Below are 24,774 nucleotides of genomic sequence, written 5' to 3'. Positions count from 1 at the left end.
TTAAGAAAACTGGAATATAAATTTTGGCATATAAGCCCTTCAATTATTGAAAAAATAGTCCAATCAATCTCTAGGTTGGCTTTGTAGCTCAAAATGCCTGAATGTGACAGGAATGCACTATAATCTATGAAAGGAAGGTCTTAATTTGTCACAGACCCCATTACTTTTGAGTTGTATTTTGTGCTCTGGGTAGCCATACTTAATCCTTCACAGATAACATACAATGAAGTCTTTCCCATGATGTGCTTCAGAAAATTGAGTTTATTATTTTCCTTTTGAAAGAAAAGAGTGTTTTTTCTTAGTATGGAGGTAGATGTAGTGCCTCGCAAGTTTTTGGAACATGCTTGTAATTCTACAAAACAAACGTTCTCAAGATCTTAACAGTTAGCTGTGGAAGCTGGGCATTTCTTTGCGGGTAAAATGCAGCTGGATCCTCTCCAACTTTTGCATTTCCCCCTCCACCACTAAGGTCAGTACTTCATACTCATTTCTCATGTACTAGAGAGTACTAGTCTGGATTAGTTTATTAAATACTTGAATTTGAGTTAAAAGTACACTGAAGACAAACATGTGTTCAACATTATTCTGTGTGTTTGGACTTTGAAGAACCTCCAAATCTATTTAGGATTTTGTATGATGAAGAGTTGAATTTTGTTTTAAGGTACTTGAATCTACCCGAGACTCACTGCCAATTTTTGTTGCTGACAGATACGCTCTCCAGCCCCTAACTTTGTGCATCTGTATTTGATAAGGCTGGCAAATGGCTTTGATTAGGGTGGTTTTTTGGAGTGGCCATTCAGAGGCAACCTTCTTCTGTACTCTGCTATGTTTCATAAAGGAAGGTTTTTCACATTAGTGAAGCACTTAATTACATCGGAGCAGCATAGTTGCTTTGGGTTTTAGACTTATTTGGACTGTAAAAGTGAAACGTAACAAGTGTTACCATCTGTTGTTCTCATCCCCCCCTTCCCTCCCTGTGCCCCGACAGTCTCTCTTCGTCTGTTTCATCCTTATCGTCTGATTCAAAATCTTGTCAGGGTACTTAAGGCATGTAGTAGCTTCAAGGCATGAAGCAGGAGATCAACTTTTCCCAGGCAAGATTCCACGCTTGTTCTGTGAATTAAGGGTTTCTACAAAGGTTAGCCAGAACTATAACAGCACCTTTTTTTCTCCCTGAAAAGTAAACTTGACACATCTATCTTGTCTGAGGGCTGGAAATTTCTGGCTTCGTAGAAGAAAATGTGTCACTGTGGTATATGTCGTCTGACCTAACTATCCTAGAGATTTTTGTTCCATTTGTCTCTTACGCGCTTTATATAATGAAGGAAGTCTCCCTAGGCATGATCAACCACAGAGAGTGCATGAAACGTAATGGTTTCAATCAAGGTTTCTGCTAACCCAAGTTAGTTGTTACTCTTCAGTCAAAGGTGTTAGCTTTCACCTTGGAAACCACTAATAATTATTCTATTCACAGACATTTTGTAGATTTTCACTAGCCACTGGTCACAACCTTGTTCTTAAATTTGTAAGATGCTTTTTTTATTTTGAATCCTAATGTTTTATCCCTTTCAGAAAATTAACCTCCCGGTGACCTGAATTTCTGGAGCTCTGTGGTGATCTCTGATGTGAATATCTTGAAAGGAAATGCTGCAAATGTCTTTGTATCAGCCAGACTGTATTCCAAGCATGTGTGCAACACAATTCCAGCAAGCTTGGGTTACTGCTTCTCCTGTAGAAATCTGTCCATGGCATGAGAGAGCTACCAAAAGAATTGAAGCAGAAAGCCTTAAAACTCATGTATTGCCCAGTTTATTATTATTAAATTATGTTCAAGAGCCCCTCGTTTCATCTCCAGGCAGGATACAAAAATTAGAGCCCAGCTAAAGATATTTCAGGGAGGGCTGAGGAAGGCACTGAAAAGCATTAGCGATTTTTTTTGAAAATTCGATTTAGTTTACCTGCGCACCCAACCTTGACATTGACCCAGGAGAGCAGAAATGCTGGGCTACTCTGGAACTACAGACAGTAAGGTCAGACTTCTTCACGCGAAGCTGGGCAAGCTGCTGAAAGGCATAGTGGAGGCCTTTCTTATTTGATGTTAGATTGATGTCGGACAGAATTTTTACTTCTAGTTCTACGTGGGGCTGCGCGCCCCATCATCTTCGTAGAAGTTGCCAAAGTGAACAGCAACCGGACCCTAAAAACTGATCGTTTAAAGCTCATGTGTAAAAAGAAAGGTGTAGCAAACCTTTCATTGGCGTTGCATAATGTTACAGATTGTCTTTGACTAGTAAACATTCATTGCAGGTATTTTTGATTTTTAGTGTCCTGTGTTTCTGTAAACAGGTTTCATGTGGTCAAGGCATGACCCTGAAGGTAATTACCTTTGCAGTTTTAGTTGGATTGTTGCTACTGACAGAAAAAAGAAATGTGTTGTCTCATCTGAGCGAGTATGAATTGATACTTCTGCAGGGTTTTTTCTTCCTTTGCCTGCTTCTGGTAGTAGTTATCTGACAATTATCTGGATGGTCCGGGAGCATAAAGAGGGTGAAGAGAACATAATTTTTTCTTGGGACTTTCCTTTTTCAAGCTGCATCTACCTTTCTCAGGCTGCAACATCATTATAGAAATTTGGTGCATATTCACATTTAGCTGTATTTTTTCAGCTAAGCATAAACTAGAAGACCCGTTTTACCCTACCTGTGTGGGGGGAACAAGTAATAGGGTACACTTTATATGCTACATGATTGTTATTCTTTTGTAAAGGAGTGATAATAAATGCACTGCTTGTTAAAGAGGATTCATGTTAGTGCAGGCCTGCAGCATTGATCTGGTCAAAGACTTTTTACTTTGCAAACAAAACTTGTATATCTGTCATAGCATTACAAGCTGCTTTTGTATCTGTGTCTGGCAATGAACTTGTAAAAGATCTTCCTTTTTATTTGAATACTCTTAATTTCCTTTGCTCCTTCCCTGATAAAAGGGACTTGAAATCAAATAGTGTCACTGCTAGGGTTAAATATTTCACTATGGAAAATCCCACGTATTAGAGGTAAGAGCTACTAGCACAAAAGAGGATAAATAAGCAAAGGTAAAAGTGTGCGTTTATAAACATAGAACAGCAAGGCCTACAGAGTAAGAGTTGCGAATATAATTATCAATATGTGAACAAATGTGTGAATATTTTACAGTGTGGCTCTTACTGGATGACTCCGTACCCCATCTGACTCTTTAGAGATGAACTGTAAATTCTTTCATTCTTTCTCCTGCTTGGTCTGCACCATCTCGCACATAGAGGTTTTAAAGGATTTCTTTGAAACTAGCTTTACAGATGACCCAGGTTCCTCTCCCTGGGGTTGTGTAAAGCCCATATAAACAGAACGGGGATGTGTTAGAGGCATTTGTAATCGTTCTGTGAGAGGCCTAGGACTCAGTCTGGAGATGGAGAATATGTCTAAAGTATGGAAAGCTTAATTGACGGCCTTAAAAAAAAAACAGCGACGAGTAACCTGATAAATGGCACAGACTGTTAATTAGATGTCTAAATTTACCAATTGTGTCAGGAAAATTAGGACAGTGGGAACAATATGTCCCTAAGCTGCTCACTAAACAACTGCTGTGCTACTTATTTATATTTATCTGATGAAAAAGTACGTGCTGAAAGGAGCACAGGAGGAAATCTCTCTCACTAGCTTGAAGCTCCCAGACCTCTCTTCTCACAAGGCCTCTGTGTCCTGATATTCCCTTGTCTGAACTGATCATTGTAATACGTGGCCTCAGGAAATATTAAGCTGTTAGAGAATTTTGATAGCGTATGTACAGGAGGGAGCCATGGGGGACTTCTAAAGCCTAATCTAATGCTCAGCGAAGACAGTTTACAAATTCCTGTTTGTTTCGTCAGGAATTGGGTTGGGCCCACATTGATGAAAGAAAGAGGGAAATCAGTTTCCTAGTTAGGACTCTTATTTAAGTATGTACATATTTAAATAAGTGTGTATGGCAAAATGTGGGGTATTTACATATGAGTATGATTATGTGCATATTTAAATATATTTATAGCCAAGTAGGCAAACATTTACATACGTACCTGAGAAAAGTGCCAGTTCCTCCCCACCGAGGGCCCTGGTTGCCAGGTGGCTGGCTGCCCTGTGCCGTGATGGTGGAAGCCTGGCTGGAGAAGGTCAGGAGATGCTTCCTGCAGTGCTTCCAGACATGGAGAACACCACGACTCCCTTCCCATTGCTCCTGCTTCTGTTGCCTTCTTGTTTTCCGCATCTGCAAGGGTCAGGGGAGATTATAATTTCAGTGATCACTGACTGACTCTTAATTAGACAGGCAGAAGTGAGTAACTCTTTAAATTAAACCAGTCTTTACCATCCTTCCCTGCGTACCTGATACTAGGCAGGGTTAACTACCTAAGAGATGATAACGGTGTTTTGAAAGATAGCCATTTTTGTTTGTTTCTTACACTTATAAGTGACAGCTTTCTAGTTGTATTCTCCCCAGAGCCTGCTTTGGGCTAGATGGTTTGTTTTTAATTCAGAAGGGAGTTGAGAAAGGATACGTTTGCAGCTGGGCTGCCTGCGCACTGCTTGGTTCAAGGTTGCCCGTACGTGCACTGCTGTCACTTGGAGCCGATAGCTCTGGTCACTGGCTGTAGCCATGCTGGGTGCTGGGCTGGCAGCCGTGCTCTCCTGCGCTCCCTCCTGCTCGCACAAGTGCTGCTGTGCCAGCCCCGATTTTTGGAGTGCTGAGCCGCGTATTGGCTAGAGCTGTGCAGAATGGCTTGAGATATTTGTCAGGCAGGTGGTTGGTTGAATCCTTTCAAGGGAAGGTCAAGTGTTTAACGCAAGCTTCAATATTAGTAAGAGGAACTCACGAGTGTTACTGGCTGAAGAGCCGAGATGTAAAGGGGGAGATACTGGGATTATAGGGATGGGAAAGATCTGGCTGGGGTTTCTTGCAACTGTGGCAGTAGCAAATCACAGTGATATCTGAGGACACTGTAAGGAATATGTTCCTGGGACAGCACTGGGACTGAGATCCCCAGCAGTGGCTAGTGCTGATCCCCTATATCCAACTGCAGCTGGTTCTCTGCAGCTCTTGAAAAATTTACACTGCCAATGAGTTAATAACAGGAAAAAATACTAGCGAGGCTACATTTATGGAATGTAGGCAAGTCTGCCTGCCCTGCTTCATTATCAAACAGAGCATTATGGACTTCTAGGGTTTGTGTAGGTACATTTTTGGCATTGAATAAAAGCAGAGTGGTGGCATTTCCCCTGTGAATGCCTTCTGCCTAGGAGAGGGGTGCTGAAAAAGAAAATTGGGCAGCAGCCTTGCAACGTCTTTTTTCAATGTGTTAATGTACAAGAGGTGGTCTTTCATGTGTGTTTTTTGGGTTCTTTTAAGAGTTCAGATGCGAAGTTCTAAGGATTTCTTGAAGTAAAAGTAGGTGGGAACAAAAAAGTTCTGACTATATTTATTATATTCACTTTTCTTCAACTTTGGCATGCCCAATTTGCTCATTGCACGAAACAAGCTCTACTATACAATTAATGTCAGATCAAAATAGTCTTGTTTATTCCGATTTTAGTTCCACTTGTTCCAATACTGACTTATTTTTGTTGATAAAGAGGGGGAGGGGGAAACAACCTTTTATCAGTATGCAGGCAGTATAGCTGAAAGTTTGTTAATCTCATAGTAGCTAATATAGTTTGTTACCTCAAACTTAGCTTTAGCCCATGACCTCCAGCCTTTGCCCAGAAGAACAAGTTTTCAGGGAAAGAATCTGTTTGCAGCCTACTACTTCCTTGTCAGTCCCTTTGCTACCATACTCCAACTGGAGCTCTAGGCTTTGTCTCTCTCCTAACCCTATGGGCTGTCACATTCTTCAGCTGATCAGGAGGCTTGCTGAACCTGTCGGGCACAGCAACAGTGTTTTCTTTTTTGTTTTTAATGTGTTCTGGGAGAGGGTGACAGGCAGAAGTCAGAGGAGGAAGTCAGAGCCGTGAGGATCCAGGCAGCTAAAGAAGTTTCCGCCATCCGTTCTTGTCTTTTTTGATGCTTTGCTGATGAGGTTTCTTTCCTAGTACAGAAGAATCTGTTACTATAGGATCCTACCCATTCCACTTCAGAAGTGCCACTGTTTTCTTAATAACTGCTTTTCTAAGATGTTGCAGGAGAACATTCTTGCTTTGGTGCAAAAGCTTAAAAAGCATATGGGGCAGTGGGAGAGAACTGACAGCTTCTGCAGCTTTGGGAAGGCCAAACTTTGTGCCTTTGGAAATCATCCTATATAAGCAAAATGAAGAAGGGGTAGGGAGAGGGGCATGCTTCACACTGGTGGCAAACGCCTGTTGAAAGCATGAGTTTTTCTAGTTTTGCAGGCTTTAATGAGCTTTAGAGAGTTGTAGAAACAGACACATTCACTTATTCACATGGATTAAGCTTTTGTTCTGTTGGTAGAGTGGAGAGATCACACAGTTTAGATGATGGTGAATTCATGAGAGAAGCCTGACTAGTTCTTATTTAACACTGAGCTATCCCACTGAGTTCATCCTTCTTTTCTGTCTTAGTGTTTGACAACTTTGCAGGAAATAGGGGAACGGCTTGCACTTTTAAAATTAGTGCTGTTTTAAAGCACTTACCTTATTATGTAGTTCATTTTATAAAATTTTAGAAAGCTCTGAACCTCTTTATAGTCATTATCATATGCTTTCTGACTGTACTATCACTCTACCTCAGCTCCCTCTTCTCCCCTCTCTCTGTCTACTACCACACACACAAAAATACAAATAAAAAAATTGAAGAAAATGTTCTTTTCACTGAACTCTGGACCTGACAGTTCTCCAAGTTCAGTACGTTTCACAGATTTTGGTCCTCAAGCAAGAAAATGTTCCAGTCTGTCTCAAAGCGGAGGATCTCAGCTGGTCTTAGCATGATGAACAAGTACCAAGTGAAAAGCAATCCAGTGGACAGCATGCTCCCAGCCTGAAGGGCACGTGTGAGAACAGGGGTGAGCAAATGAACTCAAGTCTCTGCCAGCTGACTTCTGCAGATGCTGTGCAAGGACAAGGATGTGTTGTAGTGACATGGCTTAGAGATGGCAAAGGTTTAGGTGAGACAATTTTAATAATAGATTATGGTTTGGATCTGAAAGGAGAGCTCAAAGAACGGAGCTTCTTGCTGGCTATCGAACGGCCCAGAGGCTAATGGTGAAGGCCAGTAATAAAAGGAATTTAAGTAGGACTTATGATTCTTCATCTCGTGAATAGGGGTTCTGAGTTATTTTTGAGTCCTGATTTGGAGTCAGGTATAAGGTTCAAAAAAGGTGCAACACACTGGTTTCTTGGAAACAGTTATGATTCAGGAGAGGAAGGGTCTAAGAGCTTGCTTTTTCTCAAACGTAAAGGGATATGATAAAGATTGGTTCAAAAAATTAGGTCATTAATAGCATAAGTGATCTGGCTAAGTTTAATCCTGTGCTTAAGATACTATTTAATGGTGGCAAGAGAGGCCTTTCCTGATTTGTCTTAATGGCTTTCCTTTTAGAAGGACTTTTCCACGTCTTGATAAAGTTGCATTGAGATTATTTTCAACCAGTTTTCTCTCTGTGTTTGATATTTAGGAAAATAACACATGTGAGAAATAACTTCTTTTGTTGAAAGGAGACATGGAGTTTCTCTGGTGTGAAAGCTTAAATACCACAGGACACAGTGTTTGCATTTGTTCCAAGCAGATGTTCTGTAAAATGGTAAACATTCCACCTACCAGGGGAATTAAAAAGGTGGGCTAGATTGAAATACACCTTTTTCCTTTGTCCCTGCCTCAGGGAAATGAATATTCCTTAGCACGTGCTGTGACTGGAACCACAAGAACATAGAAAGCCTATGCTCCGTCTCCTAGGCCATGCTTAGATTCAGGAGAGCAACCGCTAGAAAAAGGAGAAGGGATTTCCCAGGTGGGATATCGTTCAGGCCTCTGTGTATATTTGGTTTTGACTAGTTGTGCTGATAAGACAAACTGCAATGTGGTGTCCACTAAATATGTTTTTAAAAAGCGTCGTTAACAGAAATAAGATTAACTTGCAGGTGAAGATATGTAATGCATAGGTGTTAGTGCTGTTGGGCATCTATCTCGATACTAGTGTTTCCTTTTCCCCAGCAATCTTCCTCCGCAACAAAAGTCACACAGATATTTGATGTCTGTTCATCCCACGTTTATATTTTCCTTGTCTTTTTTTTGCTTAAGCCTAAATACCACTTCTAAGTTCTTTTGTATTCAAATCAACAAAAAGCAATTATTTTGCATCTTAGTGCAGTAGTTAAATCTATTGTTTACTTTCTTCCCTTGTCCAGGCATCTTGCTCCTCAGGCTCTCCATTCCACCTTCTGGGCATTTCTTAAGCAAGATGAGAACATTTACGTATCTCAATTTCTTTCCCTTTCCCTTTTCATTTCAGTTTTAAACAGTACTAGCCACATTGTATAAGACAAAATTCTTGCTGTCTTCTGCATAACGTGAAAGTCCCCTATTTGGAACCAAATTTCAACCAATCTGTTAAGTACTAGCGATTTTTGTTAAGGATTTCCAATAGCAGCACCGGGGCATTAACTGGCTTTTACTACTCTGCTTATTTAGAGAATATGCCAGCTAATTGCTAGAGGAAGTTCGTCTAACAGCACAAAGGTGTAGTTGTTAATTCCAACTATTGTGAGTGGACTTGGGGGAATGTTTTTTCCAGGTGTACAGCTTTCCAGTTATTGAAATTCAGGACCTTGGATTTGACTGTGATTTCTGCTTTACATTCCTATATCCTGTTGCTTCTTTTTTTTCCAAGGATCACTGGACTACATTTGTAGTGATACTTGTCTATTCAGCAGCAGCTGGACAAGAGACAGTGGTACAAGTGAACAGCTATGTACAAGTGAGACAGAAGATGGCAGGAAATTGTATGACTGGAGGGAAAGAGGTAAAAGGGTTTCATTTCCCCACATGAGAAGAAAAACAAAATTGAGGCCAGGCAACTGAGCTTTTCAGTTTTAGAACAAAATAACAGCATCATGGCACTATAAGTCAATAATGCAGCTTCATCTAAAATTCTGTACATCGTTGGTGCGGTTGTCTAGATGCACAACAATAATATGAGAGTACAAAGGCAACTCGATTATCATGACAAAAAATCTGTCTTAAATGTTGTATCTAATAAATAGAAAGAAGTAGTGGCATAGAGAGATCAAATAAATGAGTGGTATATAGTTGATACATTAGGCAGCTTTTTCACTGTTTACCATGATAGAAGACAAAGGATACAGACAAAGAAATGGGAATCGGGATACCTAAGTTGTTTCACAGTCAAGTCTCTAGTTTGTTTTACAGATGAAATACTTTCAGTTAAACATAATTCATCAACTGTGCGTGCTCGTGTGGTGAAATCTGTGTTCATAGTGTTGTGGGGGCTTTTTGTGCAGTAAATTTTTGGACCTGTGGCCAAAACATGTTTCTTCAAGAAGTTCAGAGTGGCTTCTCCTCCCCTCTGCTTGTGGAGGTAGTTTTTAAACAATGAGTTATCCGGTTAAGAGGTATAAACAATACCTGTAATCAGTTGCAGTTAATGATGAATAAGCAGAATGTTCATTGTAATGAGTACTGATTGTGTTCAATTCATGGGTAACCTGTAAGCCAGAGTTTTTCCCTACAAATTATTTGATAGACACAGGCTAATAACTAATACAATCAGGAGAAATTGTGGTAGAATCAGGCACAGTTTGGAATCAAAAAAGAGTTAAGTTCCTTAACGGACGGACGGACTACACACCCCAGAGTAGTTTTTTATCAACACCAGTTAGCTTTTATTCATGCAGTGATACTGTTTTCTTCTGGCGTCTCCTGTGTCAGAAGTTTTAATTAAATGAGTGACAGACTTCATCTGTGTTCTTCAGCCTTCTATACTGCTATGAGCTCTGAATTTAACATTTGTTTTATCACCCTCATCATTAAGCTTTTTTTCAGACTAACTTTCTTATGCTGAGATGATAACATGCAGAATTTGTAGGGTATCTGTCCTCATTTTGTTCACCAGGTAAAATTAGCACCAGTGGTTTAGTACTGCAAATAGCCGAATGAGTGAATATAACCGTAGGACATGGAGCTGTGGGGGTGGTGAGAAGTCAAAGCCTTTGTGTGGTGAACAAAGCATTGCTGTATCTGAAAAAGAAAGCAGAGAGATTTTTCCCTACGTTGTCACACACAAATTAACAGGCTGGCAGTATAAACACCAATAACAAATAAATCTTCTAAAAATAGTGTATAAACATCTGTGGCGGGGAGTCAATGTGTGAAAGGCAAGAAATATGCAAGGACGAGAAAGTTTTGGGAATCTGGGCTGTTTATGTTGTTTGTGCGCTTTCAAGCTACATGGTTGTAATAGCCAGCAAAATAAAAGTACTGCATGGTTTAAGCACTATTCTAGCAATTTTCTCTGACCTTATCCAGTAAAATGTATTTCTCTATCTGATTGCTCCAGAATTACTGCTTTTAAGATTCAAGAAACAGAAGTGATTGCCAGGTCTTCACTGAAACCTTATAAAGGAAGTTTCTGGCGCATAGTTCCCTATTGAAAGCAGATATGACAGCTGTGTAGTTCATGTAATTGACCAAAAATTTTAGTCACTTAGTTCGATATTTATTCTTTATTTATAAAATGGCAGTGAGGAAAGGTTTTTAATAAGTTCAGTCTAGTTTCCCAGCCTGATGAGAGAGTCTGTTGTGTAGCAACTGGATGAAACCGTTCTCATCCTGAACCCTTGTCCTTTAGCTGCCAGAGCCACATTTGGGGAGTATGGTGGAGACCTTTGCTTTTTCCTGTATTGATTAGTCACTCTCCTGGCATGAAATTAGGAGTGGAGTCCTGGAGGGTTAGCAAGTCTTGCTGACTTGTTTTTTATACATGCCATCTAGCCTCTGCTGAAAATAACCAGTAACCAAAAGCCACAATGTATGAGAGTTGAAAATACTTTCTTAAATCGTTCTTAAAGCTTAAACTCAGCTATAACTAATCAATTTGATTTCTAATAACGATTTTCAAAATCTACCAAAAAATAGTGACAAAAGATCTTGGCAAAGGCAGTCTGAAGTTCATCTTCCCTGAATATCACCACTTCCCAGCTCCTGCTCCCGACATTTTGCATTGTGTCAGTTTTTCTGTACCAAGGAGAACAGGGAAGGGCTTCCTCTTGAGATTTGTGGCAGTGGTTTTTGCTTAATTAACTGGCAAAGAGGCTGCCTGAGAGTGACAGACAGTGCCTCCTTCAGTCCCCAGGTGAGTGGTGTTAATTTCCTGCAAAATACAGGGGAACATATTCCCATCAGTATGTCCACACAACTCTAACTGATGCTAATGAGAGCTGGGTGCTTGTATCAAAGGGGAAATTGCTCTCTGTGTGCCAGGGCTGCATCCCGAATCAGTGAACGGTGGAATTGCATCGTTTCACTGCTTCTTTTTTGATGCATCGTGTCTTTCAGAAACTGCATTGTTTTTTTTTTCTCCTGTTGCTATAGCTATCCTAAGCCAAGGTTTCCTAAGAAAACCACAGAATAATCTAGTATCGGTTTTGTCAGTATGCCACATGAAACGCTCTAAAGCTGGGATTTCTGGGAAAGTAGCAGAGGGAGGTCAGACTGGTTCTTCTGGACTTGCTCAAAAATAGTGGTGAATTTGTTTCATGTGGACAGCTGTTTGTCTGAAAGCTTCCTTTAGGACTATATGAAAGTGATTCAGCCCCCTAATCCATCACTGTAAATCTCTGCTACCATCCAGGACACTTAAAGGAATCACATTTTCAGTTCTAATTGATAGCCACTGTTTTGACAGGCAAACAGATTTCTCCTCCCAGTGGCTTCGTGCAAGTGGCCTCCAGCAGACCTTACCATTAACACAGTTCTACTGAAAAGAATATACAAGCTCTAATAATAAATCTGTAGGGAAGGATGTTAACCACAAACTACTATGTCTAATTAGTAGTGTACAATAACCAAGGCCAGGGAGGGGGGTATTATTTATCAGAAGGATGGATTTCAACAGTTTAAAAATGCAAACCCATCTATTATTTATTATGCTGAAACGCATCTTTCAAAATACAGTATATATAATTCCATTCTTATTTTGGCATTGTTTTGAATGTTACTGTTTTGTAAAAATGTCAGCTATAGTAGAGGCACAGAGGTGGAATTTGTGATGCTTTAACCTCAGAAGTTCATTGTGAAACCTAAAAGCAAGTTATCTTAGGTCTTCTCTTTGCCTTTACAACCTTCCTTTCCTATTCAAGAACCATCTCTCTCCCTCTTACAAGCCTTCCTTAGAAAGAGTCTCTTCGCTGTGTACTATCTCTTAGTTCAGAGTTTCTCAAGCACTCTGAGCAGTGCAGAGCTCAAATACAGGCTAATGCATCCTGGTGAGAAAGAGTGGAGACCGTTTTTGGTAGCTCAGCTACTGTAGAGATCTCAGCGTGTCTCCACCGCATAGTGCTGCGCAGCGTCTCAGTCCCAAGACACATTCCTTTCCTGCAGTCTCCAGCAGAAATCTCCAGGAAGAGGTATTTCTGTAGCAGTGCAGCAGCAGAGCATATGAAAGGAGTGTGGAGCAGGGAGGGGGAGGTGAGTGTGTTAGGAGAGGAGGAGGGGATGACTGAGGAGAAAACTTAAAGGAGATGGCGGGGGGGGAAGAGTAAATGTGAAAAAGCATCATAGCAAACTGGTTGGAAAATGAGGCAGGAGATATGCAGTGATAATGTAATCATAGCTCTGAGGTGATTAGTAGAGAAAGCGAATAGGACCTTTTAAACTGGGCAAAGTCATTTTTAACTTTTGTGTCTCAGTTTCTTCATTTGTAGAAGGGATATGCTGATATATGCTCAATGTTAATTGGTCACTAGGGAGTCACTACATTCCCATAGAGAACAGAGCTTTCATAAGGCTGGGGTGTCGTCCCAGTTGAAACCTAGGGGAGTCCTCTGTATTCCTGCTATTTTTCAAGGGTCATGTTTTTCCTGGAAATCTCGTTGGAACCTGCAATGAGTGGTTTCACTTCATGAAAGCCATATAAGCTCCAACAAATCCCCACTGTGGTGTGTAAGGGGAGGAAGGCATGCAGTTTGGTTGAGAAGGTGAATATTGCAGTGGTGAGATGATTAGCAAGTCTGATACCTCAAAGTATCATGGCTCTGAGTGCAAATGTAGCAGGTTTTCAGTTTTGAGTTGCAAATGTCATGTATTTAGTTTGCCTCATGAGTTTTGTGTCTACAGTTCTGATGATGTCACAGTTCCATGTTGTTTTTCGATAGCCAAGAGGACTGAGCAAAAAGTTTTGTAGTGTGAGTGGAGATTCACATATAGTGCCGCAGTAGCTGAAATGCTAAGAAAAGCACCAAATACCATGAGAGTTATGATATGAGAAAAATGAAAAGTCCTTCCCCTTATAAACATGCAGAATACATATGTATACTATACATACATACGTAGTTGATACTTTGGGGAATTCTGGGGTCGTGTGGCTAGTAGTAGGGGAAAGAGACAGAGGAAAAAGCATGAAACTAAAGAAAAAACTCAGCAGCCAGTACTTACCAAGTTTGGCAACCAAAGAGCTATCTTTTAACTCCCTTCAGTTGGTCCTTTCCTTGTCCCACCTTCAGGTGGTTCTCAGTTACCTGCAGAGGACTGGAATCACTGGGGGGACACTGAGGCGTGCCGGCTCTCACTTGACTGCAGAATTTCCAAACCCACATCTGAGAAAACCACAAAGTCAGCAAGTGGTTCTGGAGGGGCAGCTGGCACCATCCACGGACTGCACAGGGAGGCTGTGTCTCCTACTTTGTCTTACTGACTGAACCTTAGAGGAATAGGTTCAGTCAGAAACTGCATTTATCTTTTTTCTGCTAGCCTAACTGCCTGCATTGCGCTTGCTTTTCTTTTAGTGGAGGAATGAGAAAATGCGTGACTATGAAATAGGAATTAAGAAAGCAGAGTCAAGGGCTTAATACTCTGGTCCTTTTCCTTTGCTTTGAACATGGAGTTACCATGCCCCGGACACAGGTGTGATTATCATGTTCCCCTGGGGTTGGCAGGTGGCATTTGCAGACTCCATAGAGAGCAGGCATAGCTATGTTTCTGTGCACTGTCTGGGAGAGAATTAGTATTCATTTCAGAAGAAATTACTTGTCTGGAGGGTGGAACCAAGAAGGAAAAATGGATGATGCTGTATGAAAGTAGGAAAAAGTAAGAATATATGGGAATTATTCCTTACTTGAGTGGAGGGTAATTCCACAGTCTGGTGGACAAGCGGGCAGGGCTTGTTGCATTGGACTGACTATAAATCAATTTTTTCCTCCTTCTGATCAAGCTGTTAATCACAGCTGTGCTCCATTATTGCTGTTTTTTCTTTCTTGATGTCTGTGATGTGGGATGCAGAATTCTTGTACTGGTGACCAAAAAGACCGGTAATATGGTCATCAGATGATTGAAGCATCATTTAATGGAAAGAGATGCATAGCTGCCACTCAACATCACGATTTTCCTGGTCAGATAATAATAGTGGTGACCCGTCTTCATAAACACTATCTCCAATACTCAGACTACTTCAGCATGTTTTCTAAAAATAAGTTCCTTGAAGTCTGAAGGTTGACTCTTCATAGCTGCCTTCTGTTGTCTATATTTACATAATAGCCAATGAGAGTTATGCCATTCCATTGGTTCAGTAGATGGACTTTGTGGTTTTGCAGCAACCGCTTCTAACTCAGGTGGCCCATCTTAGCGTACCATCACGTTCCTTGGTTTTTGTCTTTGGTCATTTCATATGCTGCAGAAGTAAGATTTGATATATGCTACAGATGGACAGAACTGCCCCAATGGTAAGGATTTCCTAATACCTAATTACCAGAATGACTTACAGTAACTCACTTCCATCTAAATTAAGAGCAAGTTCCACATTTAGAAACTAAGGATAAGGGGCTCAAAGGCTTAGGGAAGATGATGGGTGAAAAGATTTTGGGGTGATTACTTAGATTGGCTTTGTTCTGCAATTTCTAGGCAGAAGAGCAGCTTCTCGCATTTCATATGGCAGACAGCCTCCAGTCTTTTATCGGATACTGAAATACAGATAATATCCAAGACAATGATACCAGCAATGAAGATTTTCTTTTATTGCTGTCCACATGGTTCATACTCTCAGAGTAAACTTCACTGTGTAATTTAGGGCTTCTGTTTGACATTTTGCTTCTGCACGTGACCCTCTCCATTGAAGATTATAGATTATTTACCTGTGAGCGGTTACAGCAAGCAGCTTCTCGGATTTGGTGCTGGGAATTCTTTCATTAGCCCTTAAGTCTGTGAACAACGTGATGATCCAAGCATTAATACAAATGTGATTAACCGTCTTTTCTCAGCTTTGTTTGCTTTGTTCTACTGATGCCTGCAAGTTACATAATAAGTAGCATGTACAGGGTATGCATTAAAAGCAGTTCCCCATTGTAGCAGGCTTCATGGCGAATTTATTTTCCTTTTAGCAAAACTTCAGTGGGGAAAAAATTGCACTGTTGATTTATTTTGAATGAACTCCTGGAAGGCTTACTAAGTATGCCATGTGGAAAGCTCCTTGAAGTGCTGAGGGTTAATACTCTCTGCTCTTAATTTCAAATTCCAGATAAATATGGTTTCAGCTTTGATCCTATCTGGACTAATTCTTTGTCACTGTACTAATTAATTCAGAATGCTGCAGAAAAGATGCTAATTTGGGCATCAAAGAAATAAACGGGTGGGGGAGGTTGTGTTTAATCAGAGTTGTTAAAAAGATAAGTTTTACTCCCATTAGACTGGATCTGGAAGCTCAGTCATTTTAGTGTAGCTCCAGCAGCCTGATACAATAAATTAAAAAAAAAAAATAGAAAGGCGGCACTTGTTCGCTTAATGTTGACATAACAGGAGCAACATATATTGGTGTTAATAATGTGGATTTCTTTATATTTGCATTTTCTACATAACCTTGTCTTTTCCTGCTGACCATAACCAGTTTAACTTTGATCACAACATTAGAATAATGTGGATTATCTCCCAAAATAATTTGAAGATAGCTAAATATGAGGATACTCATAGTCATGAAGTTTAGCTACATTTGTGAAATACAAATAATAATGGTAGCATTAAGATTTTAACATTTTAACAAATTGTTGTGTGCCTCCATTGATGTAATAAATCACAGGTTAGGTCATTTTCCCTTTTCATGGGAGCTGGTTGTGATTGCAGAAGGTGCCCGGTTGTTTGCTGTGGAAAGTGCTTCTCTTTCCGCCTGGCGTGGTGTGGCGCTGCCCTGGGAGCGAGCCCCGGCCGGTGGGTGAGCAGGGAGAGAGCAGGCTAGCTGGCAAGCAAACCTCACCAAATCTAGTTAAAAGTGGATTTTTCCTTCTCTTTTCCAAGCCTTTTTCCAACTTACCAAAGAGCATTGGTGTTTACACGGCGCTGCCCAGCCCAGCAGTGGCGTTCCCATTCTACCCCTTCCTCTCCCTTTCCCCAGAACTGGAGGCACTACCCACCTGGCAGCAGGGGCTGAAATGGCCCTCTCCTGTGTTCATCGTCTTACCAGGGCTTTTCTCTTGCCCTGCCAAAGCAGGGAGGCCAGGTCAAAGCCTGCACCTGGGCAAGGCTTTGTCATAAGGGGGTCTTGCTGCAATAGGTCTCGTACACTGGGGCATCCCAGTGTCGCTGGGGCTGAAGCCTCTGCAGAGGGAACGGGATCCAGTCACTGGGAACACGGGCCTGGCAATGAGGCAAGGAAAAGAGATGCTCACCCCTCCTGGCTCTCAGGTCCCTGCACAGAGCTGACCATTTACCAGAAATTTAACTTGTATCACGGAGGTATTTTCATCTACTAGGATATTGGTAAAGATTTGAAGAGTGTTGCCCAGCCCTTGCTGTGTGTGCTCCATTCTCAAGATGTCGAAACAAGTTTTACCAAAACATGTTCTCTTCTTTCTGTGGTTTTTTCAGCTGTTGCAGAGCTCTTGGTCCCACTGGTGTAATACTCAATGGCATGCTTCTGCCCAATAAGTAAACATTTAATAACAAACCTCTAGGGTATTTAGAGAGCCACTAAAAAGGTAAAAGATGTATTTCATTAATGCTGCTATTAACATAAATGTAAAATGAGCCTGGCCTGTAATCACCAACAAGTCTGACTCACTAAGGATCTTTATGGCAATGTTCAATACTCTGTAAAAGTGTATGTATGAAAGTGATTAATCAAAGCACAGCACTGCTTCTAGAGTATTTCTTCTGCCGTAAAGTTGAGTGATAAAATAACTTAAAACACGCGGCAGTAGTGGCAGTTAATAAGCATTTTATAGTCCCTGTGTGGACCTGAAAATCATACCTTATTAGTATCTTTATCTTTCTTGCTCACTCATTCATTCTTACTTACATTTAAATTTAATTTTAAGGGTTATTTCTAGTCTTTCATAAGGGAGCTGCTTTAATAATCTCGGCATTTTTCCCCATTTGCCGTGAAATGACTAGGAGCCAGACCTTTTGTTATATGTACTTTACAAATCACTCTGGTTTTTTACAGATCATTTCTGGAGATGTCAAGATTTTATGACATTGTTAGGCTTTGTATCTTGCTTGACTGTGTCATATGCCCTCTTGAATCATTTCCCAACAGATGTTTGCAATGCTGTTATGTCCCCTGTTAGCTGCAGTGACACCTACTGATCTAGGGCAACTGAATTAACTAGGAAATCCAAACTGCTGAATTTAGTCAGCAAGCTGCGTAGGGTTCCACCCACCAGATGTTTCTCCTGCTTAGAAGTCCAGGACTTTATAGACCTGCCTGCTTTTTAATCCTTGAAGCAAATATCAACACATTTGAGATCTGGAAGCTCACAGCTCCGCATAGAAACGACGTGTTGCCATGACCACAGCTTTAGGTCTTGCATATGAGACGTTTATCCCAAGTATAACAGAGCAGGCCTATACAAGGTTTGTTCTAATTTTTATCCCTTGGAAGCCTTGAAAAGAAGTATACGTATGCTTTAATGCTATAGCCAATTGAATGGTAATAAATACTGCAAAAAGACGACACACATTTGGTATTCAGAGATTTTATTAATTTAATGCTTCTAAGGCAAAAAATGCTAGTTATTTGCAGGGCATCCATATTTTCCTTTGAAATTTATAGAAATGAGTTAGTCCCTCACTCTTGCACGGTATGTTTTCAACTGTTGTATATGGGCTTTTCCCATGAGGCTGAATCAATCTGAGGTCTGATCACATAAAGAAAATCCCTTTATACTTCTGTTTACAGGAGGACTATGCTCTGAGTAGTTGGAATATTAATTTTCTCAACTGAAAAGAATACTAAGGTTATTAGGGCTTTAACTTCTTTAACAATACTTCCCAGCCATTTACAGTGGATAATCAGAGAACTGGGGCAGCCACTCAAACAACCTGGGAAGATATGGGTTTATTTCCTTACTGTTGTTATGATTACAAGGAGCTTCATTTGACATAAACCGATTATAGATGGGTATAGAACGAGGATACAGCTGATCCATTTGTTTTCAGTTCTTCTAGTTATATTTCTCCGTTTGCTACATAAAGTTTTCAGAGTATCAATTCTGTCAGATATGAAGACTTTTTGCTGTGCACAGTATAGCAAAACAGACCCTTTAAAAATGTGTGCCATACATTTTTCCATTAATGTTTTTATTCTTTGTCAGTAGTATTAATGTGGAAGGCAGATTTTACCGCAGTCCAATTATTTGTTGCCTGGAGAATTGGAAACTTCAAATCCTAAAGCCATTCAGTTTCCATAGAATTTTAATATGGATTTGATTAATTCCATAGCATAATTTTGACAATAGGTTTTTATCCTGTCCGTGTTGAATTCAGTGGAGGGCCTCAGACTGATACCTGTTCCTGAGAACAGGATCAAACCCAGTTGGGCAACAAATACTCCTTGTTGTTGTTGTTGTTCCTATAAGCAGTAAAGAACCGTTAGGCCTGTAGTGCACGAATCCATGCAAAATTACAATGGGTGGAAGTTAATTTTATCATCAGAAGCCCATGGCAATTAGAACACATGACTGAGCAGACCATAAATTTCAGGACAGGGTGTATAAATTCAGACAGAGATGGTGCTGGGATTTTTGTGGTTTAATGTTGTTTACTCTATATTGCTTTTCTTAACAGTGTTAAATTTTTGCTGCTTTTATTTTGTAATGCCTGTGCAAGATTTTTGTTAAGCTGAAAAACATATTACAATAATAATAAAAGAGAATGGATTTTTATGGTATAGCAATGTGCAAAAGAGGACAAAAATCTGAACATTTCCCTAGCCTTGAGCTATATACTGTATACTAAGTGTAACAGGTATAAATTGTAAGCCTGCACAAATCCCATCTGAAGCCAAAAATAGCAAAAAACCAAAAGTTGTTTTCATCAAGACCAACTCACTATTCCCAATTTATAATTACTACACTGGAGCTTGCCAATTTTATGGCAAGAGCAGCTCTACCAGCAAACAGCACTCTTTTTGCTGAGAGTTGTCATGTTGGCAGTTATTACAATCAAAATTGTCACTTTATTTTATTTAAAATGTATTTCCCTGGTAAGCAAGAAATAATGCCTAGAGTTGAAAGGGACGTATGTTAAAGATTTTTTTTACATTTCTCTCGAGTAAGCAACATATCCAACTCCAACTCCCTGCAGCAATATGAAATGCCCAAGAATAATGTTTTCAAAATCAATATGTACTACAGTTGAATATGAGGCTCCACAAACCCATAATTGAAACTATGGGAGAAAAGCAGGCGGGCTGAATATAAACAAAGTACCCGAGTTGGATTATGACCAAGATGCAAGTGCTAATACAGCCTCTCTTGAGAAAACTGCTGTGAGACCTTCCCAGCGTGTGCAAATGTTAGAAAGCAGAGGTGTTTCAGGTGCAGCCTGCTGGTGCTCATCCCCAGGCAATTTATTGTTTGGCTGCCTGACATCTCTGTAGAGAGCAATATATGCAGAATTTCATCTAGCTTTTCTTTTTCACCTGGGTCGTCTCGTACCTGTGAGCCCTTTTCACGTTGTATCTTCCCACTCTGTATGTACAACCTCTGTCTCTCTCTTGTGTTTCCCGACTGCTGCCTTCGCTGCCACCACCCCCCTCTGATGGGGTTTGTGGCTCCACAGTCTCTTGGGACTGCTAGACCTCAGAAAGCAGCAGTGGAATCAGTGTGCTGCCTTCTACTTGGGAAAAGCAAAAGCATGGAAAGTATCTGCTATCTTTCTGGAAGCACTGAAATGAGCAGGGACCATAAAAAAAGAATCGAAGATTGTTTGTAGATGAGGTGTATGTATATTTTGATCAAAGGATCCCTCAAAGAATTTAAGACACCATCCATCTCTATTGGCACACGTAAGAAGGAACAGAAAACCAAGCACTGAGATAGGACTCTTCCCACTCCCCAGCACAGTCCATGGCAGATCCATGATAAAGCGTCTCATGTTATTACCTGTGGTATTTGCCCTTCTTCTCATTAGCACCACACACTACGTGTCTGTCTCTTACGCACGTCATTCCCTTTCTAACCAAGTTCTTACTGTCTGGAAGACTTGCGACAGAGTCCCTAAGAACTTCATTTGACCATAAGCTCAGAATTATTGATTAAATTCACAAAAAAATTGGATCATTAACTTATGAGTCTGACAGGGTATTTGCAAGACTTCTGCTTTGGTCAGAGGAGAAAACTAAAGTCAATGATTTACAGCTTAACTGTATGCACAGTAGTTCAGCTATTCCACTTGAGGCAGTTTGGGCTGACTTGAAAAATAAAAAGGGTGAAAGAAAGATCACCAAGGCAATGCCGCAGACTTCCACAGAAGAGTTTGCAGTTTTGAGTCAGAGTAACTAGTTTGCAATATGGTGTATTTACTGAGGAAATCATAACTTTTCTTTACATTGTTGTCATGCGTGCAAGGACACATTAATTTGTATGGGAGGGCACAGATTGATCATTTACTTGTGGAACTGAGAATTTCAAATTGGGGAAGAGGAGGGGAAGTTTTTGTACTTTTTGGCCCATAATTCATGAGCATATTTGACATACTTGACCCCAGTATTCTGTCTAGCTCCATCAGAAATGAAATGTAGCTCCCTAGTTCGGTCACCTTTTATAGGCTGTGTAAAGCAGACTTACATTACGCATCTTTGGACAGTATATAGAACAGTGGGATCCCCAAACTGATTGGGGTCTCTGGAGGACTCTCACAGCATAAATATTACATGATAGTATATTACTAGGCAGAAAGAAAAACCCAGAAATGGTTTAAAAAAGGGCTCTTATGAACTGTCTAGTTTTGTACTCTCAGATTATATCAAGATTTTATTCTTTCTGATTGCATCCTCATTTAAACAAAGAACAAATCCTTAAATTAAGGTCAGACATGAATGAGAGGCAGTAGTTACTGATAAGAGCAGAACACATGGTCCATTCTGAGTGCTGGCACCACAGCCACTGCATATTACTTTGAGAGCTGTCCTGTGGTAAGAAGAACCATTTTAAAATGTGTCCTATTAGTAGTCCAACCCTGCAGTGTCTTGCATTTCAGGTTTGGTGGGGCTTTTTCAACTTTCTGTTTCAAGCAATAGCTTTCAGGATTGCAGGGTCCAAATCAATTTGTAATCAGTCCTTCCTGTTGCACATGGCCCGTTTAAAACTGGTAGCTTATTTTGCAATGTGGGAAGTATATGTGTGACTATGATAAAAGCTCACACGTTCTGATTGCCTAAAATTTCTGTGGTTTATGATAGATAAGTACTGGTTTTTCTACTAGTAATTATTTCCTCCTGATTCCTTCCTTGATATCTTAAACAGATTTGGAAAGAAAAAAGAAGATAAAAGTGGGAAAACAGATCAGAAGGGGAATCCAAAGCAAGGCATACTTAAAGAGGAGGAGCTGGAGAAAATGAAAGATGAACGTGAAAGGTGAGTAAATGGTGACAGCATCTTTGTTCATCGGATGAAAAACTTCAAAGCAAGGGATTGCTTGAAGGGACAGACAGCCTGGTTGGAGATGTCCCAGACCATGCCCACTGGCAATCAGGTCCAGGCAATGCAGAGCTTTAGACTGGTCTCCTGGCTGAGGCAGGGCTGCTGTATGACAGGAGCTTGTCTGTCTCCTGCAGTTTCTGTGCACTTCACTGTGGTAGCTGCTATTCAGATCCCAACTTCTGCTAAGCCTGGTGAAGATCAGTTCTGTCAAAAGCTGTTTCAGCTATGCCCGTTCCCATGACTAGGTGACTTGGTAACTTTTTTCTCTACTTCTCTAAAGCAAGAACTTCCTCCCTTCTTTCCTGACAGCCTCTGCTGTGTTTTCCATCATTTCACATCTCTTTGGATTCAGCTGGCTGGGCCATCAAATGGTAGTTTTTGTACTTGGGCATCTTCTTTTCCGCACAGAGTTTGCTGGTTACCCACATGTTACAGAAATATCTAGTCAACAAATGCTAGAGTATGCCAAGAGACAGCAGGAAGAAGGCAGGTTCAAGTGGTTAAAATCAGTCTGAAGAGGCAGGGGTCTGCAAGCAGTGGGGTGGGTGAGATGGGCAAGGCAAGAACCTGGATGCGTGCCCACTGGGAGTTGCCGTATTGCTCTGAGACTGAAACGAACAGAACTGCTGATGTCAATAGGCCTGGTTCTCTGTCTTGTTCATAAAATACTCCTTTTTTGTGCTGAATCTTAGCAGCTTTGTTATCTTTCCAAAGAGAATTTCTGCTTTCCCCCATGTCTGCCCTTCAGGAACTGGGGACGGTTTAGAAGTACTGACAAGGCTCAGCAAGCTCCTCTCTCCCCTTCCCCAACTCCTCCAGATGCATTTCGTGATATGCTGAAGGGAGTTCTTTGTTTCCCTCTGATTGCCGCTATCAGAAAAGTTTAAGAGTGCATACTTGTTGCCTCTTAAGAGGTGTGTGCAGTTGCTGTAAAACTGTCGAAGTTTTAGTAATATGGGTTGTCAGGGCGTGGGAAAAGCTTTCAGAAGTCTCTTTCCTTCACTGGAGCATCCTGCCTCTGGGAGATGGAATAGAAACAGGTTCCTTTTGGGCAGGCAGGGTCTTTCCACATGGGCCAGCCTTTGTGATGCTGGTCAGTGCCAGGGAAAAGACGCCCTGCTTTCATTCCAGTCATGCAGTGCGTGGTCAGACGTGTACGTGGTAGCTAATGGGTTTGATGGGGAACAGGAATAAATCCAAACCCCAACCCTTGAAGTCTGCTGCTGATATATACGGTCTTAAAAGCTGGTAATGTATCCAGTTGCTACAGTGCTGCTACTGGATATGCTTAGCCGGTGTTTAAGTATTTAGTTCATCTAAGTTAAGTAATGTCAGGAGAAACTTTGTGCCATTTGTTTTAAAATTTCTGTGCCGTGTCCTTGATTTTGCCAGATTGATGAGTGCCTTTATTTTAAACTGCTGACTCCCAATTTGGATACTGGCAATTTGAGAGGTATGTGTCCTTCATTTTAAAGAAGCCAGTGTCTTTTATTAGGATCCTGGCAAGCTAAGAAGCATGTATCCCATCTGTTAAAGGGACAGTGTCATTTACTAAAATGTTGGCAGGCTGCAAGGAATGAACCCTTCTGTCCAGGGGTCTAACATTCCAATTGGACACAAGATAATTGTTCTTAATATTTCTTTAGTGTTGTATGCTTTTTTTTTTTAAACTACAGTCGCTGATTGACAGTAACTTGGTAAGGCTGCATTAGAAACTGGCAGCTCAATGTCTTCATCATTCTGGTTTCTCTAGTAATGATTTCAGTTTTGACCTGGAAGAGTTTGTGACTGAAATGGAGAACAGCAGGTGTGTTGAGAAGTGGATGAACCAAGATGATATTTTTAACTCACTTATTTGATTCTTCTCCTATAATGAACAAGAATAGAAATATCACATTATTTTTTTATCGGGTAATACAGCTTATATGTTTGGAGGATTAAAATTTAAAAATAAAAAAACAGAAGAGGAGCAAGATAAAGCAATTGCTTTATCTTCAAAGCAATGCAACACATGCTGTAAAAACCAGCAATTCACTTCAACTTTCTAAATGAAGTAAGAGCATGGCTGTATGTGTTAGCCCACATAAGGCTATCTACAGGCTGACTATTGAACCCTTCTTGAGTTGATCATAAAACAGAATAGACTTTATCTTTCCTAGGGGAGAATTATATAAGGAAGCTAGTTCTCATATATGGGTAAGAACTTGTTTAGGGAATTGATTAAAATCAGTGGAAGGAAGCATTATCTGACTTGAAGGTAATTCAGTCCTTTTGCTTAGTTGTTGACTGTTCACCTAGTGATGATGCTCGATAAGACAGTAAAGACGCGTTTTATAGCTCTGTCCCAAGATTTAGTAATTCTATAATGTAATTCAAGTCCAAGATTTTAATGCAGATATTGGCAAAGAAAACCTTGTGGCACATTCACACCATAGATCTTCGGCTTCTATGACTTCACTAGCTGCGATCCTGCATACTTGGTCTCATATTTATAAAACCAAGCTTCACTGAAGCTTACTAGAACGTAGGCATATTTTCAAATCTTTTCTTGTTGAGAATGAAATGAGTATATGGTAAAACTACTGGGGATATAATAGTAGAATAGACTACAGAACAGGGATAGAAATGTAGGATGTTTTGTCCCTTGTGAACAAATCCTGTATTTAACAGCTTGAACGAA

General features: G+C 40.5%; 1 protein-coding gene across 7 annotated transcripts in view; it reads left to right on the top strand.

The window, feature by feature from the left end:
* PARD3B (par-3 family cell polarity regulator beta) overlaps nt 1-24,774 on the top strand; it is a 425,873-nt gene that overhangs the window by 305,307 nt on the left and 95,792 nt on the right. For all 7 annotated transcript variants that reach the window (XM_074593647.1, XM_074593644.1, XM_074593642.1 and 4 more), the window contains one exon: nt 21,918-22,028. In XM_074593647.1, coding sequence (XP_074449748.1) covers nt 21,918-22,028 — 111 coding nt within the window. The remainder of the gene's footprint in view (nt 1-21,917; nt 22,029-24,774) is intronic.

This window comes from Larus michahellis, chromosome 7 (genome assembly GCF_964199755.1).
Source record: "Larus michahellis chromosome 7, bLarMic1.1, whole genome shotgun sequence".
NCBI lineage: Eukaryota > Metazoa > Chordata > Aves > Charadriiformes > Laridae > Larus > Larus michahellis.
The sequence above is the reverse complement of the archived record's forward strand: the minus strand, read 5'-3'. Positions and strand labels throughout refer to the sequence as shown.